The 20,062-nt window shown below is 39.8% G+C and overlaps 1 protein-coding gene across 4 annotated transcripts in view; it reads left to right on the forward strand.

Moving 5' to 3' along the window:
• ccnd2a (cyclin D2, a) overlaps positions 1-20,062 on the forward strand; it is a 135,167-nt gene that overhangs the window by 19,068 nt on the left and 96,037 nt on the right. Inside the window, exon 1 of one of the 4 annotated variants that reach the window (XM_067501561.1) lies at positions 10,145-10,288. The exons of the other annotated variants lie outside the window; for them this stretch is intronic. Within the exon in view, the coding sequence (XP_067357662.1) occupies positions 10,160-10,288 (129 nt within the window). The 5' untranslated portion in view covers positions 10,145-10,159. Of the gene's footprint in view, positions 1-10,144; positions 10,289-20,062 lie in introns of those variants that run through there. 4 annotated transcript variants of the gene reach the window in all.

Here is a 20,062-nt window from a genome sequence, read left to right on the forward strand (position 1 = left end):
GTTGGATGCCTCTTTTGGCTTCCCAATGTCTGAACTTTATTGTGAAGTGTGGAGCAAGGACATGGTTGACTGTGTGGCTTGCTCAAATAAAGACTCCCGTAAAATAATCCAGTCTTCACTCTAAATGGGGATTTTTTTACATTGCCATTTTGGAATTTGTGTACTTCACAATCAATGAAGTCTCTAACACTTACACCCCAAGCAGGAATGCTATGTGTGTATGTGTGCAGCAAACAGATTTCCTATATATCCAGTTATATCAGTTTCTGTGTGCATGATTGAATGTGTGTGTTCTGTGTCTTGGTATGCATCCTTATGTGTCAAAGAAACCTCAGCCAAATTCATATGTATCTTATTAATGTAGACGACCCCCCCCTCCCCCCAAAAGGGAAGAAACAAACAGTCATAAAAACAAGTAACAATGCAATTACAGTGAGATTCTTAAAGGGTGCCATGTATTAAATGAACAACAGAACTTGTTCATGAGACCAGACATCATTTGGTTACATTTACTGTATGGTGGTTTACATTAAATGTTTGCCTTGAGTTTGGTCTTTGAAAGTCTTATTTCCATCACAGCTAGTAATTGTGAGCCTTGTGCATCCAAGAGTGCAGATGTAGCTGCCTAAAGTCCCTTTTCACTGCCTGCATTGTCCCTATTCTCTGCAATATCTGAGCTGTATTTTCCAGCATCATGTGTGGACCACAGAAAGCTCACATGAACAACCATATGTATATCTACAGCATGTCCACGTTCTGGGAAATGGAGAATTGCAGCAATTTAAAATAAAGCTGTAGGTGAGCATGATACCTTTTCTGAAATCAGGTGAAATCTCATACTGTACGGTATCTTTTTTTCTGTGCTGCATTTTAGCAGGTCAGAGCTTCCTCCAGTTAACAGTTGTCAAAAATAGTTTGTCTCCTTTCATCCTCCTCCTCTTTAAGTCACACTTCTCTGACACCAAAGATGAGTTGGAAGCCACAAAAGTCTTCTCCCTGTAATTTTCCACATCTCCCTAAGCACAGAGCATTAGCAGATGGAGATGCAGCTCTCTGTGTGCGCTATAACATAAATCTACAAAATATTGTTTTGATTCTCTACTTTTGACTTTCTGCTCTCGTTACCTTTTGATCCTGTATGCTACATGTCATTGTGTACTGTTTAAACCAATTATCGATGAAATCTCAGAGCCCGAAATGAACTCGAACATCACTGATAGTACTCAGTGTCCAACTTTGGTCAGGGGGACCTGCCTGCTGATCCCTGTGTCATCCCTCCTACAATGGCAAGACAGAAGCATTCCCTGACCCTATTCCGTCCACATACATATGGATGCCATACAAATAATAACCCCCAGCAAGACATCCCTGTCCTGTCCTAGCTATAGCTAGTGGCTGCAGAGCAAGGGAACAGGAGGCCCCAACACTGGTCCAGCTGTTCCAGTCTCCCTTGCTGCCCTGGGCCCCACATTCCCTCATTCAAGGGAGCTTTGTAGTTCTGACATCTTGGAACAGTTGAGCAGCTCAGCTTCTAATGCTGCTGTAATGGTGTGAGAGAGAGAGAGAGAGGGAGAGAGACAGCGAGGGAGGGAGGGGAAGAAAAAAGAATGAGACAGGCTTTATGTGTGCTTGCTTGTTACGCTCAATCTCTCCACTCCTCCCTCCTTCTATCCCATCAGCCCCTTCATCTTGAATCCCTTTACTGTGTTTTACCACGGCCTATGCTTTGGTGTTTTGGTTACATCACATCTAAAATGCGCTGTAAAGTGTTTTACCATGCTGTCTTGTATCTGTACCATATTGCACACAACTGACTTTTCTGAATGATACCATATTGTGCAATACCGTTATATAATATTGTATAATTTTCCATTCTGTATATTGTAATATTCCATAGTGTGTTGTATCTGTTTGCTGTCCCTAACCCAGACAGTCTGAGCCACACTGTGGTGTACTGTGTTTGTACCAGGCAGTTACTGTGTTTGTAGGAGTCTGCTAGACTTCAGGTTAGATCATACTTCACTGCACTGAGCTGTACTGTACTTTTCTGTTTAGCTGGTGTCTTTGCCTTCTTGCCATGTGCAGCAGTTGCTATTTTTGTGAATTGTGAGGCTATCAGCTATTGAATATACTGAACTGTACTGTAACGGTCCCTCTCCTCTGCTTTCTTCTTTGCCACACTGTTGACATTTTTGACAAAGTCCCTGTTTCACTCTGAATCTAGCTGCCAGTTTTAACAGGCAGAGATGCCTGTGGATTACAGAGAAAGCCAATTCACAGAAATTAGTTGAATAATGTTTTGAGAAAAAAGTATTTGTAGAAATAAGATGTTTTTCTGAAGTTTGTTGCATACAGCTGTTATGTCTTAATCTAATGTACACCTATTGAATGGGTGTCATCTTACAAAGTTAAATAACTGTTAATAGCAGCCAAAAGTCTGCTGCTGAATCAACTGAATCATTTACCTAAGCTTTAGGAGTGACATAAAGCTCAGTATCATCCCTGAGTGCCATTGCCTAAAAGCAGTTAAGAAAAGCATGCGCTCATCTTTGTTTTGGCAGACGGTGTGTTTTACCTGCCAACAGCATGCCGCTGTTGTTTGCACTTAGATTCTTACTGTGTGTTTGTTTGGTATGCCTTCATTCCCAGAGCTATCTGTGTCACATCTTATAATATGACTGATTGGCATAGTTCCCATGGCGGTAAGTTTTAACTCGCTGAACTCCAGGATTTTTGCCAGCCTTGCACTTTACACAGCCCTGTTTCTCCTCAATGACGTTCCATTCAGGAAAGGCCAGTTTTTATGGTGTAATCAAGACGGTTTATCTGAGGTTATGGAATTGTAGATCTGAAGACTGGACTAATTGCTCTCTCCACTCCCTTGTCACACTGGAAGGGCTATTTGCTTAGGCCACTTATCTGCTGCAATCAGTTAAAGTCACATTTACTCCACAGAAAACTTCATGGGAAACTTGTTCTGATCAGGTGCCAAAAGAGTTTTAAGCATCCCACCCCAACACAGTATGTGTGCATAGGTGCACTTTTGTTAGTGCACACGTCTGTGTTTGTGCATCTATGCATGAGTAAACATGTTTTCCGGTCATTCAGGCGGGAAAATAATGGCGCTGAAAATAATGGAGCTGCTCATGATTTAAAAAAAAAAAAAAAACGCCATTTGCAACAAACAAACTGCCCTCTTAGCTGGAAGGAACACTCTGGTCAATGACATGCAGACCTTTTAAATTCCTCGAAGTGTAGCTTCCTCAATAGTCTGACTGATGGAGCTTTCCTACGCAAATAATGCATATTTTTCTCTCTCATTCCACTGTCCTGCAGTAGCATTACAAACATACAATGAATATCCTCTTGTCTGAATTTCGTAAGGAGCAGAAAAAGACTGCCTGTATACGAGAGACACTGACGTATAAATTGAAAGAAGGACCCCTAGTGAAAAATATTTTGACTCCTGTTGTAGTACCGACTAATGACCTTAAGATGGAACTGCTGCATTCATTTTAATGCTTTTTAGTTAGTTTCCGTCTGATTCTGTTAGGATGTTCTCATATTATAATGAGTATCCTGGAATACACTAATTAGAGGATAACAACCTCATACATGCTTTACACAACTTAATGTGAGCAGAATAAATGACTTGAAACTTTGATGAATGTAAGTAGCATTTACAAGTTGTTACATCATGTCACCATTTGATTTGAATTATAAATCAGTGACAGCTTAGTTCCATCATCTACAACCAACACATTTCTAACTGTAAGCCTAGGTCTAATATTAATATTCATTCTGAGTGATTAAAACAACTAGAAAAAAGTTTTTGACAGAGACACTGTAGCCTAAAATGTAGTATCTAATGTGTTGTGGGTGTGATGCAGTTTTTCAAAATTTTGCGAGAACAGTGAGTTTATTAAGAGTATTCTGGATTATTGTATAGAAATTATGGATTATAAAACAGATTATAAGCTTTAAAATGTAGTCAAGGGAGTCTAATGGAAGGCTCTATCCAGTTTGTATATATGATGTATCTCTAAGTATCATGGGAAATGTATCATCGTATGTTACTTGAACTCAACTTTTTCTTCTAATCTGTGAGACCTCCAGCTTCACAGCACTGCAATACTGGATCTGAGTCAATAAATATCCTTAGTGCACACAGTTGAATACATTTTTCCCAATGTTTAAAATATTTTTTTATTTAGTGTTTCAATCAAACTACAGTTTATGATAGTAACAGCTTATTCTACTGTTTGAAAAGGGAATGTATTTGTTTACACTAGTGTTGAATCCTGAGCCAGGAGATTAAATAACTGAATAAATATAATTTTCGGTATCTGACTTGATGCTGTAGAAATAGATTCCGGTCATTCATCAAGTATGATTCATCACAATATCCCAGCAACAGAACTCTGTGATGAATTCCCCTCATTGTATCACCAAGTGAAGTGTAACTCTCCAAACCTTATATACTCTGTCCATTGAGACCAGTTATCTTCACTCACTGGCAGGTGTGTTTGTGTGGTCATGAACTCATAAACTCTTAAACAGTTTAACTCTCCAAAGATCATTGATTTAAAGTTCATATTTACAAGGATCTGCTGAAGCCTAACACAAAACATACATCTTACATTTCACCACATGGTGCATTAACTCAACCTCCTTTTGATTCATTTTATGATTGCATTATTTCTGCTCATGACTGTAATCACACATACAGTAGTGTCAGAACGAGTTAGTACACTGAATAATCTCTTTATATTCAGCAAATGAATGTACAGTGAGTGAGTTTCCTAGCAAAGGGCTAATATATTTTGGGGGTTCCAGTGAGAATTTAAGGTTTGTGTGTGTGTGTGTTTTGTTTGGTCGTTTTTGTAGGTTTTTAATTTATTTATTTATTGTATTTATTTATGTATTTTTGCTATATGTTTTGTATATTAGACAGACTCCACATTTTTATTATTATTTAACCTGGTGTGCTTAATGAATATGCCTCTTGGATCTCTGGAGCTTTTAGAGTGTTTTCTTTGAGGACCACAGGTGTGCACCCATCTGGGGCCTAACCGTTGAACCAGTCTCCCTTTAAAGACACCAAAGTCCCCATTCTGTCAGCCAAACCAATAATTCACTTTGATCCAGTCATACTTCACATCTTGATTATCCCAGTTTACCTCTAACCACTGTTTAGTTAATTAAATCTATGTTTGTTTCTATGTTTGTGTGTCTCTTTGCCTGTGTCTCTCTCTCTGTGTGTGTGTGTGTGTGTGTGTGTGTGTGTGTGTGTGTGTGTGTGTGTGTGTGTGTGTGTGTGTATTACATGCCAACAGACATGAGTGAGGTGAGATTTGTGAGGTTGAGTCATGTGTTTGTGCATGTGCATTTGCATGACGTGATGACGCATCTGTTGTATGTGTGGTTTCATGTAAAAATTGTGTTTACATAGTTCGTTCACTAGTGCCATTTGTTGGCTGATGTGGACAAATGTGCTGTTTAGTGTCTCTGAAAAAAAAACACGCTTTTCACTAGAACACCTCGTGGTCAATTGCAAACCTCATTTTTTGTATCGTAATTTTTTAGGTTACAGTGCTTTTTAGACTCTTACATCCAAACCACAGTTGTGACATTTATCAGCATCACAGTATGCTCAATTTCCATTGCCATGGTGAGCTTTTTTTCATGTGCTATATACATTTCCATACTTTTCAAAGCATGCATATGCAGAATGATATCGTACTCTGTTACCAGTACTTCTCAACCTCATTGTCATCACAGTTCATATGCATTAAGCATGGCGTGCGTAAGAGCCTTTGCCAAGCTAGCAAACAGCAGAATGGAAACACAGTGACGCAGTGAAGACTGCATACACGTCCTGTTCTTGGTATTCATTTTTTGGTGGATTTCTAGGAATGTGAGGCAACTGGTGTTTTTGGTTTGTTATTTCTATTTCCTGTTTAGTTCTTTTTTTTCTTTTTGTATAGTTAGATACAACTCACAACAGCTGATGTTGTTACTCCACTTGTAACTGTTGTCATGGTGTCATCCGTTTAGATAGAGAGATTGAAATTTGCTAGTTTACTCCTGAGATGTATTATTATTTTTTTAAGGGATACTATTTATTTTATAAAATTGATTCAAATGTAACAGTTGAGTTGCTGAAAATATGACAAAATCTCTTTACATTTCAGTACATAAAATCCGCTCAAAACAGATGTATAATTTTAACCAGTTTTATTATTTTTGGAAATGATATAAAGCAGCTTACATTTGCTTTAATTGCATAAAAACTATGATTTTTGGTGTTAAGGGCTGATTACTAAGGACTGTTAATCTTTGAACAGATGATCAAATAAGTGTGTGTGTATTGTTATGAATTATATGCCAGTAATTCAAACTGACTCACTTTCGTCTGGAAGAGAAGCAGATGTCCAAAGACATGCTCTATGAAAGCAGAAACAAAGGGACCGCAGGTTGACCAGCCACCACCTGCTGGCTTTGCTGTTTTTGCAACTGTGTGCTTTAGTCCAAAAGGAAAAAGGGTGTAGACCTTCTTGTGCTAATTTATATTGGTCACTGTGCACTCGATGCCATCTAAGTTTTGTAATGACGGTGTCTCAGTAGGCCTCATCTTGGTTTAGTGACTGAAGGCCAGGTACAATCACAAGTACTGAAGTTGTTACAAACATTCTGGAGCTGCAGGTATTTTCTGGTTGCCTCAGCCCTGCCATTTGTTTACATGATGATCCCGTCATGTAAACAAAGCATGTTTCATTGCTTTCTATTTCATATATGCATGCATCTAATTTAGCTTTTATCTTTGAACTGTCTCTAGTAAATTATATCAGTTAAAAATATCAGTTATAAAATTAGTAAATTCAAAAAATATCCTAATATTAAAGTAAATTTAATTTGAATCATTTGGTACACCATCTGTCTCTACATGGCAATTTTACAGGGTGGAGGTGGATTTTAGAAATTAATATTTCAGTCCTTGAGTCCTCCAACAACAGCTCAATACGAAAATACTCGGGGACTTTGGACCAATTAAAGAGTCAGTTGTCTGCAAAGGAAACATTTATTGGTGATAACATCCAAATGTGAACACTCTTGGCAGTTAGCTTTCCCGGCACTGTGTCTATCAGTGAGATTATTTCATAAGAGACTGTTTCATTACATATATTGCTACATATTGAAAACAAGCACAAAACAAGCTGAACAGAGGAAATGATTTGGAAATAGTGCATTTAAGTTTCCTGTTAAACACAAAATGAAGGATTTCTTCGCCCACAAGCCAACCTTGTGGTCATTTCACTGATGATGGGAATACCATTTACTGCTGACTAAACCAGAACAGTACCTAAAAATATCTAAGTCCAAATCTAGTGTGCTTGGAATGAAACAGACCTCTTTCATATGTCTCTTTATATTATTTGTGTCTGTTTCTTAAAACCTACAATACTGTCTGTTGTACAGTTTAAAATTCAAATCAATCTTGACACCACCTATTGTCTGTTCATTTCCACATGATTTGATTTCAGGGTTGCATTCAACAAAGAATGTGACTCAGAAACAAGACACCTTTACAAGCCATTGTGCATCTGTAATGGTGGTGAGCTTGAGGCCTCAGGTTGAGCTGGTGATTGAAGGCTTGATGTGTGTAGACAGTAGGCCTGGTGGGATAAGTTAGGGATTAGAGGGGGGGGAACAGGGGTTTTCTTTTTCCTATATTTGTAAAGCTAGACTCTGTAGTAAACTGCTCTGAAAGGAGGCCCGTCATTGAAGGTCTTTGGCATTTGTTAAGATTGCAAGCTTTGAGGAAATACCTTTTGCAAGCCAGCAACTACTGTTAATGTATCTACTCATTAATACTTTGAACAAAGTTGGTCTTTGGTGCAATAATGCTGACTGAATCTGAAAGTATATGGATGTTCAGTGGGTCTTGGAATGAGAGCAGACACTGAGACAGTCCTTAATCCTACCTTGCCAGTCAATGAGGCCTGACCAAAAACAGTCATTAGCACTATTTCACTCTCCACTGCAAACAGGGCTCAAGAGGAAGTCGAAGAGATGTGTGCACTGCATTGGCTGCTTTCAGAACATCAAGAAATGATCGTGTCATCTACAACAAAGCATGCTTAATTCTTCACACACGTTTGTCAGAGAAGTAGAAGTTGCTGACAGTTAGTGTTACAGTTCAGACTGAGATGCAGTAAATATCTGAACGTGTGAGCGGTAAAAGAGTGTGTGGAACAGAGATGTGCTACATCAATTATTTGTTACTTTTGTTACCATGGTGATATTTGAGCAAAGTAGTGATGCATCATTATGACCTACTTGTGCTGTTGGCAGTGTGGTCAATGACATACAGTAACAGTATTCACACTAGATTGTACTGTGGCTTTAGAAAGTATTCAGATCCCCTCACTTTTTATACAATTTCTGTTATTCCCAAATATCTAAATTGATCAAATTATTTTTTTTCCTGTTCAAGTTTCCATGTGACAAAGTGAAAACATGTTTTTAAATGTCATTGTATATTTATTATCAAAAACTGGAATCTCTCATTTGCAAAGGACATTTACTGGATACTCAAGCTTTTTGACACCAGGATTTGGGCAGTTTAACCCATTCTTCCTGACATATCAGCTTGAGGGAAAATCATATAAACTGAAATCTTCTCACTGTCTTTGCACATTTTCTACAGGGTTTAAGTCTGGCCTTTGACTGGGCTAATAATGAATAGTCAAAGACCAAAAGTAACCCCAGCGTTTATCATGCATGTCATAATTATGCTAAAAGGTGTATCGTTGCCCCAGTCTTGGGTATTGTGGAGTCTGGACTATGTTTTCTAAAAGGCCTCTCTGGATTTGGCTGTATCCATCCTTTAACTCTTACCAGTTTCCCTGTTCCTCATGCTTTATCCAGATTTCATAGTGCTACCTGCTCCATGCTTCACCATAAGGACGTTATTGGCCAGGTGATGAACAGTGGCTGCTAGTGTTCAGCAGACATATTGAGGGGAGTTTTGGTTTTTTTTTTATCATGAAATATGCATGGATAAGGCAAAAAGATATGTTTTTTTGTAAATTTCATAAAAAGTACGACAAACCAAATATACGGAAGAAACAATAGTGAAATCAGAATAAGATAAAACAGGTGAGTTCTCATACTGTCAAAGTTCTTTACATGTAGTTTAAAAGACTTCAAGTGATCTATAATATGCCTTTAATTCTCAGTAGCTTCTGTCTATCCAACCACTGTAGACAGGAAGAACTCCAGGAAGTGTCCTGGTGGTCCTAAACAGCTTTCATTTCACAGTCATATAGGCCATTATGCTCCTGGAGATAGTTTTTCAAAAAGGTTTATTTCCCTTCCACTGATCGATTCGTAAGCCTAAAATGTTAACAGGTTTTTGTCCTGACATGAGTTAAGGGACTATAATGAAAGCAAACTGGATGCACATAACCAGAGTTTGCTATAGAAAAATAATTGAATGAATCAGGTATTAGCTTTTGCTAAGCTTGTATAACTTTTTAGAAACGTGTTTTTACAGTTTCTGGACATAAATGGGGACAACCTGACAAAACAGTCAGCGGTTCGATCCCCGGTCCCGGCTATATGTCGAAGTGTCTCTGGGCAAGACACTGAACCCCTAACAGCTCATTCCCCTCCCCATCTGTGCAGTGCTGGTCCAAGCCCGGTAGAAACTGGGGAGGTTTGCGTCAGGAAGGGCATCCGGCGTAAAAACTGTGCCAAATCAACATGCGGAAAATGATCCGCTGTGGCGACCCTGAACTCACAGGATAAGACGAAAGGACAAAAAAAAAGATATATATATATATATATATATATATATATATATATATATATATATATATATATATATATATATATATATATATTATGATGGAAATTTTAGGACTTTCGAAAATTCTCAAAACAGGAAATTAGACGTCCCCAAATTAAATACATGATCCAGCCCTGCTTATGTGATGGATCAGAACTAAATTAGCTTAGCAGAAGTGAAGCATGGGGCTTCACATCTTTATTAACTAATTTGTCCTCTTGTTTATCGTTTTTCAATTTTGACTGTTTTTATATTTGGTGAAACCATAAATGAGGGAAACTTGGTCCGAAGTGGTGTGTGGTCACCATGCAACAGTTGCCCCCTGACTTATGTATCAGTCTGCCAGTCTTGTGGAGGGGGCTGAGACAGGACGTGAGTCTTCAGAGATTTCCATCAGCCATCTACTCAGATTTTAGAGCCATCTGGCATGCTGAGGTTGGAGCTTTATATCTTACCTTGTCACTCTCTGTGTGTCATGGACAGCAACGTTTGACTTTTGCTTTCAAGGTCATGACCCTCAACTCATTTCCTTCCAGGCAGCCATTCTGACAGCAGGGTTAAGTTTATATGATACCCTACGATAAGTGCTACTTGAAAGTGCTAAGTTTCTGGAATCAGCCCTCTTAGCTTTGATACTCTGGTTTCTGTTATGACCCCACTTCGTCCATATTGGCCTTCAGTCCATCTGGACAGGCCACACACACCTACGCACACACACACACACATACAGCATCCTTTATTAGTATCCAGCTTCCCACCCCAGAAGGAAGTTTTCTAGAGTCCCAGATTGCATTTTGTTTTTTTCCTTCATGATCTTATTCTGAATAAAGATACAAGTGATCAATTTATCACAAATTCTAAAAGATTAGCCATTCCCAGAGCAGCTCAACACATATGAATGTCCTTCTTTTTTACTCTTAAAAAATTGTCACAATGATAAGTTTAGTGGTGGTGATTTTGTTTATTAAAATAATACTGTTAAAGGTAATTTACAGATGAAAATAGCCATGTCTATATAACAGTTTATATAAATGTATTCATTAAGGTACAAGTATTGTTTCTGGCAAGTTTACTAAGTCTATAATTATCATTCTCGAATATTTGCAGGATTTTTGGTTCTGTGTGGCCTTTCACAAAGTAACTCTCCCCCGAGAGCTGCCCTGGAATTTGTTGAATCTTTGAACCCTGTGCACAGCCGGCTAGTTTCACAGGCCTGAGGAATCTTTCAGTGGCCTTTGGTGCCAGGAGGAGGGCATCAGGTGTCGGGCCAGAGCCTTAGTCCTCCCTGATCTGGCTGCCCCGGGGTTTTCGAGGAAAGAAAAAGCCGGTGAGATTTCCCAAGCTAAGACTAAAAGGAGTAACAGGCACATGTGAAGAAGAGGGAGCAAATGAATAAAAATATACCTGCACCCTATGTATCTGTGGGTTAGAGGAAGGTGTTTCCATTTCTGTTTCAAAACTCCAGTAGATTGTTGGAGGAGTTTTGTTACTTTCTCTCAGTGGTATGCTAGAGTGTTCTCGTCCTTGATAGACTTGGCTCTGATAGCAGTCAGCTAATCTCCAGAAATGAAAGGGCAAGGCGAGCTACAGCATCCCCCTTACAGGTGCCTCCCATCACACATGAAGGACAGCAGGCCTTCACTGGCTAGTGAAGCTGTGTGAAGGAGAGAGGCTCTAGGACCTACTGACTGAATATCAGAAGCAGTCGCCGGACAGGCACCTCATGTCTTTCTAAATGACAGTCCTGTGGGTGAAAACCAGTTAGTACACTTTGCAATTTGTATCATTAAAATAAACATATTTAAAGAAGAAGTTCCTGTTTGTTATTTTTCTTCTCTAAAGGAAGACGCATTTACCTTGCTAAAACCAAGACACACCTTGTTTTGTAAGAACATTCACTCTTTTTTTATGCTGTTAGTTTGTTTTATGTGGTATCACTTGAACAGGCAGCAGCTAAAAATGAAAAAGCCCTGTTTGGTTTTGATTTAAGATAAATACAAGATTCAGTTGTTGTGTTTGATCATAGTTTGAGCTGTGGCCTACCTACATTTTCTTAGAATTTTTAGTTTACACTTAAATCAAAAGCTAAAGCTCCACCCTCACCTCAGATGACAGGATTTTTTTGAATATAGATTTACAATGCTTGTATAAGAATATGGCCATTTTACAAATAACAAAATAAAATCCTGTGACAGGTGGCCATTATAATGCCCTTGAGTGTTTCTCTCCAAAAACCAGATAAAAAGTATTTATGAGACAAGGTTAAAAAAGGTGGAAAGAAGCAGAACATGTATGCAGGTCAATATAACATGTGAAACCAGTAACCAGTTTATAATCACATTGGAGACTAAAATCTAAAGGTGTTTTTTTAATGCTTGGGATATTGCTGTTGTATTCTTACAACAAGTAGCATCTCTGACTGATGATTTATAAACAACATGTTGGAAGATGTAGTTGTAAAAAGCATAGTGGCTAACCTGAAAGTGGCCTAATTTTCTCGAATGTTTTTGCTCTGTCTAGTTTGGATTGAGGCGGGTTATTCGATGGGAAGACACGAGGATGGTGTTCATGAATGAACTTGAGTGCAAGAGACTTGCTGCTGGGTTGATGGGAGTGGTAGTCACCTTGAGCAGTGTTATGACTTAGGAATGACATCAATGATAGGTATTTTTCATGATAGCCTGGAGGCCAAGGAGAGTAGTGGGTTAAATGTGTGGGCACATGGTTGTACCTGTTCTAACTCAACATGAATTTTAAAATGATAATTATATTTAGGATATGGCTGTTGGCAACAGCAATTGTGAGGTTGTAAACCTTTTATTTAATTTTTGATCCTCAAGGTCCATGAAAGCTTATGTGTCAACATCCCTGCCTTACTTTTGGCTCACATCACTGTTCATTAGATAGCCCACAGTAGGTATCTGTTGAAATGGGTTATTAAATCCGATTGATATCAAACTGTTCTGATGGAATTTTAAGTTGAGTGGACAACAGAGGTTAGAGACATCACCCTGGAACACAGGCTTTGAATGTCAAGCCTGTCTGACTTGGTCAGAAGTTCAGCCATTCCGCATTCTTGACTAAAGGATAAAGCAGCCTTAATCCCCTTTACCAGGTAGCTAGAGTTGGCAGTGGAGCCAGGAATTCCTGCAGCATACCAATTTGGGGAAGTTGCTAGGGTTTGGATGGACAATTCAAACAACAATAGAGTACTCTCATTCAAAGAAAAATAGGGTTTAAGTTCTGTGAGAAAGTCCTACCACCACAGAGATAGGTACCATGTGAAATGTGACATATTTAGAGTGTCTTTGATTCAGAAGCACTAGCAACTATTGGAAAACTTGGCTGGGTTGATTTAGAGCATCCAAAAGTAAAATTGGAGAGCTGAGAGAGAAACAAAAATAAATCAGGAGAGGAAGAGGTGATGGAAGGTAAAGATGTGTATTCATGATCTCATGACAGGCCAGACATAGAGTGAGCGATCCAGCCAAGGCAGACTATAGAAACAGCAGGCTCTACAGCAGCTTACCTGGCCATCAAACCGAGCCAATGACCTGCCAGCCTTGCTTCCAATAGTCCAATGTCAGGGATCAGGATCAGCCTGACAAAAGTGACTTCAGAGACACAGAAGGCAGCATCTAGCTCCTTTATCTGCCTCCATAATGCTGCCAAAGTCTCAGGCCTCCACAGAGGTGGAGCAGCATTACTGACCTGTCCTGCTGCTCCTCTCAGGCCCAGTGGATTAGCTGTGAAAAGGCCCCCAGAGGAAAACTGTGGGTGAAATACACTGGCCTGTCTTTGTCCTGTCTGTCTGCTGTGCTGGGGAGCACTGACTTTAGCCCTCTGTCAACTGGGCCCGGTGAAACCCCTCCACAAAAGCCATTCATCTGTTGTACTGTACATGCCAAATGGCTGGCATTCCTCTTCATGAGTTGTTTTGTAAGCCGCATCTGTCTGTCTGTCTCTGCAATTACAAGTCTGTTAAGGGAAGAATGGTTTCTGTGCAGCTGGGGTTTTCTGCGTTTGCCGAGTAGATCTGATTAACCTTCTGTCCGCTCATTGCTGACCATTGGCTAGACATGTTTTTTTAACCATTCAGTCATTGAGACATAAGATTAGGTTTTTGCTTGTACAAGAGCTGTACTATGTAAGGTCACATATTCTGTGTGAGGTTCTTTGTCCGACAACTCTAATTGCAATTACATGCATCCGGTTTATCAACTATTGACTTCTCACATTCATACTTGAATGGCTTTATTACATTGTTTTTGTGTGTGTGTGTGTGTGTGTGTGTGTGTGTGTGTGTATATATATATATATATATATTCATTTGCCTCTAGTCAGAGGAATGTACTCACTTTGACAGCACACATATACCCAACCAATAATGTGTTTATTGTGTATGTATTGTATTCCATATGAATTATCTTTGCATGTGCACAATTGCAGTTGTAAGGACGTCTATGCAGATTATTGGAAGCAGGCGCAAGCATGGCTTCTATATGCCAAGAAAACTGTTTCTTTTGATGTTCTGAGTGCAGGAGATGTAAGAATTTTATTTATTTTTTTCATGTGAGAACTTGAGAAATCTTAAAAACACTTGGAGTTGCCATAGCCTCCAGTGTCTAATTTATTGGCATTACATATTTGTACCTGACACATTATGCTATCCATGTGTGCATGTGTGTGCGTGTGAGGTGAGATGGCTAGTACTGGCTGGTAACTCTGTAGCAATAAAAACATGGAATAATTAACTCAAAAAGCTCTGCACATTTTTGTTCTAATACACTCCTAACGATATAATGCTGTGTGTGATTCCACAATAGGGTGTTTATAGATGCTGAGATGCGCAAACCTCTAATTTAGTTTTGTGTCAAGCCAACATTGTAAGACTAAGATGCTAGCTGTTTGGAAAGACAAACTGGCAGATGGTGAAAAGAGAAAAACATGATATACACATCAACACACAAGCAATGTGACTATTTTAATTATTACTCTCACTATTTTATGATCAGAAATTGTTTTTATGCTGTTCTTCAAAGCAGCAGCCTTCTAGATATATGAAGGGCAGCTGCATTAAATATTGGTTAATTAGCTTTGAAGAGGGAGATGTGGAGCAGTGGATTGCCTTTATCATTCTGTTGGCATCTTTTTTATGGCCATAAACACACTCATTGCTGTATGTTGTCTTGTCCTGCCCCTTCCATAGAAAAATGTGCCCTCGTGCGAAGGTCAGGTAAAACTGACACCTACACTTTGGCCTGGTGCCATTTTAAATCTGCCCTGCTGCTGCATCACTATGTGTCTATGCCCGTATGCGTGTGTTTGTCACTGTGTCACCGTGTCCCACATGGAGAGCTTAGTTCCCACACGGTTAAAGAAACGCTGCTCAGAGGTCGTTTGCCCATTCCCAACCGGCTCACCGTTTCAGTGGCTGGAAATCCCCCTGTGCACAAAGAGGCCAGATATGATACCACAGCACTGCAGGCAAGGGAGGGAGCTAGGGACAGTATTGATACGGCAACCACTTTTGTCTGGGAAACTCCTTAAGGGATGCAACCAATTGTTGTTAATTGTATGGAGCCACATTCTATCCCAAGTGATGCTGGTATGTGTTACTTGTTTTGAATTGGAGAGACAAGTATACTTGCTTATGATCAGTGCTTGTGTTTTGTTCTTATGAGTCACTTTGGTTTTGTGGATTGCATGTTTTTTTTTTCTGCTGGGGTTGTATCAATCCTCCGAAGTTCATGTGTAACATCACATGTTCACATTGCTCATTATGGTTTTAGCTGCAGGCTTTTGTGAATTCAGACATGTGCTTTTGAGGCCAACATATATTGATACCCATTGACACTCACTTAGAAAATTGCCCTTGGTATTTTCCCATGTAGTAGCTGTTGTGGTCCTAGACAGTGTCTTTAGGATTATTGCCATTGATCTATAAGAATTGATCTTCTATTCACAGTAATATCAAACAGGGATTCTGTTAAAGTCATCCTTCCTGCACTAAAGCTAAAGGGGTGGCAGAAAGATGAGCCGGGCAATGTTTGCTGAGGAGAGGACACATGCTGTTCAGTCCTGGTGGTCCACTTGGGATAGACAAGGTGCATACCCAGTTAGTCAGTGGACTGTGTAACAGAAAGACAGTTGGAACCAGAGAGGCAGAGTTCACAGACAGCTCCAAGATGCAGCCACAGAGATGATGTGTTCCCCAGGGCAGCATAATGACGCGCTTAGTAGGGCGACGTGGTTTGAATGCACTTCAGATGGAACGGGAAAAGAGATGTACAGCCCCATATGCATCTACTCACCACATCATATTTCCACAGACATGAATGAGGCCCTCACACACAGATAGCCTGCGCTGCTGTCAAACAGTCAGACCCAAAACCTTTCACAACATGCCCTCTACACAATGCAGAGAGAAACTCTTTCTTGGTTTTGCAGCTAGCAGAACCCTTGGGAAGGTCAGGGTATGTCTTCGGGCTGCAACACTAGAGAGAGCTTTAAAGAAACAGAGATGGGTTGCTTTTCTGAGAATTCTGGAGAGCAATGTCATATTACCCTCAGTCCTTCATGTGGTCTTTTTATACCACGTTTGCAAAATTGTCTAGTGCAAAACGGGTTTTACTTTTGTTTTTTTTACTAACTGTTGCTTTGTTATATTGTATTCAAAAACTGTTGTAGGCCTGACAGTGATGTCAAAAGGAGCTCTCATCACTCTAGATGGGTCTCACAATGCCAATAAATGGTGCATTATGTGAATGTGATAGCAACCATATACTGTAAATGTAATAAAATAATCAGCAACAAAATAACTCCATGTAAACAGGAGGGCCAACAGGCCAGCTACCAGATGAAATGTGCACCATCTGTGGGATTGCAATTAGGTCCATGGCTAAACGCCAAAGACCTTAAACAGAAAAGTTTCTTTAGCCGATAACATGCCCAGACTTTCTAATTGTTGTAGTCCTGACCCAGCATTTTGTTTTGTTTTACAAATGAAAAGAATCTCAAAGATTACAGAACTTGATGTGGTTAATTTTTTTTTCTGTGCTAATGATCTAATTAAAAATCATTCAAATTGCTTTCAAACTTGGAATTTTACCACAAAATCTTTTCCTGTGTTTATTACTGATTGGGTATATTTAACATGTGAATATAAAAAGAACAAAAAATAAATAAAAAGTTCAGATGATTGTTGCTGTTTGTTTTTAGATCTGTAAACAAAATAAATCACTAGTAGATCATGTAGATATGATTATTTTGAGATTTCCTTACACATGAGGTTTAACAAGACATTGAGTAACAGCACAGTTTGAAATAGGCTGACTTCTTAATTTCAATCACCAATTATAACAGATAGTCAGAGGATAATGAAAATGTTTTTGAAGTTGTGTATGAACTCAACAAGTGTACGAGTACTTCCTTTTTCTTTGTTTACTCTCCCCAAGCAAAGATTTTAGGGGACTTTTGACACACTAAGCCTATTTAAAGCTGTCATTTGTGTTTTCTGTGTGCACCCTTATTTTCACAGCATGTTGTCACACCATTGTTGTTTGTGGAAGGTGAGGCACCGTTGTCTGTGGTCTAATTTGGTCCTAGTCCACTAATCTCAAAAGGTTTATTGTATGTGCCAGCTGCAAGAGGTATTGTAGCGGGCCATGTATTGGGTAGTTGTATGTACATCTTAACTAGCCTTAAGCCATACTGTAAGATGGTGTTAGTACCTTTTTTTTTCCAGATTGTGGCTCCGGTGCTACAAACGGACCTTCTCCTCATTTCTCCGAAGCAGCAGCTACCAAAGCTGGGGGCTGAAGCAAGTGTAGAAGTATCTGAAAGTGAATCTTGTAATTGCAAACTGACAAGGTTTAGTAATTTTAGATACGCCAAGGTCCGCATTCAGCCCCAAGCCCCCTCCCAGATGAGTGGAATAATAGGCTAAATAATTCATAAAGAATAATTCGCCTAACTACGTTCTTATCACACTCAATCATTTGCTAGGAATCCACTGGAATCCCCTTTTTGATAAGGCACAAAAAATATTGCAAGGCGAGGACACAGGCAGGAAGCAAGGTGCTATTTTTGTTGAACACTCCCATTGTCTGTGAACTGGGGATGGCTGACTGCCTGGGGGAGAGGGTGGAGGGTGACAGGAAGAGAAGGAATGATGTACTGTGAGGACACTGCACTAGTACGCACACTCCCTCCCTCTATCCTCCCTCCTACAGCTCTGATCATTCAGAGGGTCCTCTGTCCCCCTCTTCGCTGTTGAACTCAGTCACACTTTCAAACATGTGCAAAGAAAGGAGCGGGAGTTATGTAACACTGCCTTCCCTAACAGGAGCTCCAGTCTCTTAAAGATGTAGTGGGCTGAGGTGCAACTGAATTTGGACATCAAAGAGCTATTTAAAGAGACAAGGAAGAGATGATGTCAGGCTTTAGTCCCTTTTTAGTTGTAGTGGACAATCTCTTTTGTTGTTTGGCTGCAGTGATGCCACGTGCTAACAATAACTGCTTTTAGGAAAGGGTGGGATGACACAATGAGAGAAAGGGAATGTTGGCCTTGGACTTTTTATAAATCGAGATGTAAATATGGAAAGATTTATGTGGAAAGAGAAGAGCCTGCTTGGAAAGGCAGCACTCGGAAAATGATGTGTTGTCATATCTTTACAGGCTTGTAGCAGTATCCCAAGTAGTCCTAAGCTGTAAACAGACTTTTAAATATTTGCAATGATAAGTTTCAAAGTAGGTTTCTGTTTCATCTTTAGAAGTTTATACGGTACGTTACAGAAATTTCCCAGACAGACTTCTAAACGTGTGTGACTTCAGTAACACCACAAGGCCACACAAAGACACTCACCACACACACAAAAACACACACACTCACACTTAAAATGGGAGGGGAATTAATGTATGTTACGGGAAATGTGTTCTTGTTTTAGTTTTACTGGTACACAAGGTCTCATGGCTGCATCCTCCCAACTGTCAGAGGCCCATGCTCCTTTAGGTATAAATGCCTTGGAGACCACAGCAGGCGTGAATGTAAAGTATCCAAATACTCAAACTGCAAGGGCTTCAATCCTGATGTTTCCTCATTGACTGGCAGCTTTCTTTATCACATCTGAATTAAAAGAAAAACTCTTATTAACTGTGATAAATTAGGGCAAACTGCCTGGGTTGTCTTTAAAACCAGAAAGTTAAGAATTTTTTGTTCTGGTGGTATTTCATTGCAGTATTGACTTATCTCAGATGTTTGCAAATTGCCAACAAACATTTAGACATTAAGTAAGGGGTAATCAGGACCAAAGCAACAAGTATAAGCTGCTCGGTGTTCACTCAGAAGGCTGCACAAACAAAGAAGATGAAGGTTCTAGTAAATGCTCTGGGCTGGAAGTACGTCATGTGTGGGCCACTGCGTTGAGGAGCATTAAAGGCCACACACTAACACCCACACACATGCAGATGTTGGCATATGTAGTTATGTATTGTACCTACAAACAGCACACGTGAACACACACACACACACACACACACACACACACACACACACACACACACACACACACACACACACACACACTTGCCCTCTCTTAAGGGGCTGCTTAAGGGGCCTACATACAACCTACATACACATACACACCCACGGGTTCCTGTTGCTGCACTTGTGTTAGTGACTGCTCTGGCTAAGCCACTGAGCCAGCTGGTGATAATAACACTTCCTCCTTACTCCCCTCTCACGCTTGCTGTTGTGCTCTTACCATCTGCAGCAACTGGCTGGGGCCAAAGCGTCATGTTACCCACACAACTGGAGAGCAAAGATCTTCAGGACACACATGCACAACTGAAGTCTTTAGGACACACACCTCATGGCCGTTACAGATCTGAAGGCCATTAGATGTATAAGTGAAGAGACTAGGCTCCTGATTATTTTTTTTGTGCATTTGGGCACAGGCAGAAAAGGTGGAATCCTACAGCAGAATATTCCTGGAAGGAAATACAGAGAAAGACATGTAACATTTAGAAACTCTGTGTTTTAGTGAGCGAGTATCAGCCAAGAGGAGTTCCTGCAGGGAATAGATTCTGAGAGAGGAGGGAGAGGAAAAAGGAATGTCAAGTAATTTTCCACCTTTTAAATATTGTACATTCAAAAACCTTGTTAACTTGTTATTTCAGACATCAGCCTTGTTTTTCTTTGGAAGCCAG

Source organism: Channa argus, chromosome 4 (genome assembly GCF_033026475.1).
Source record: "Channa argus isolate prfri chromosome 4, Channa argus male v1.0, whole genome shotgun sequence".
NCBI classification, from domain to species: Eukaryota; Metazoa; Chordata; class Actinopteri; order Anabantiformes; family Channidae; genus Channa; species Channa argus.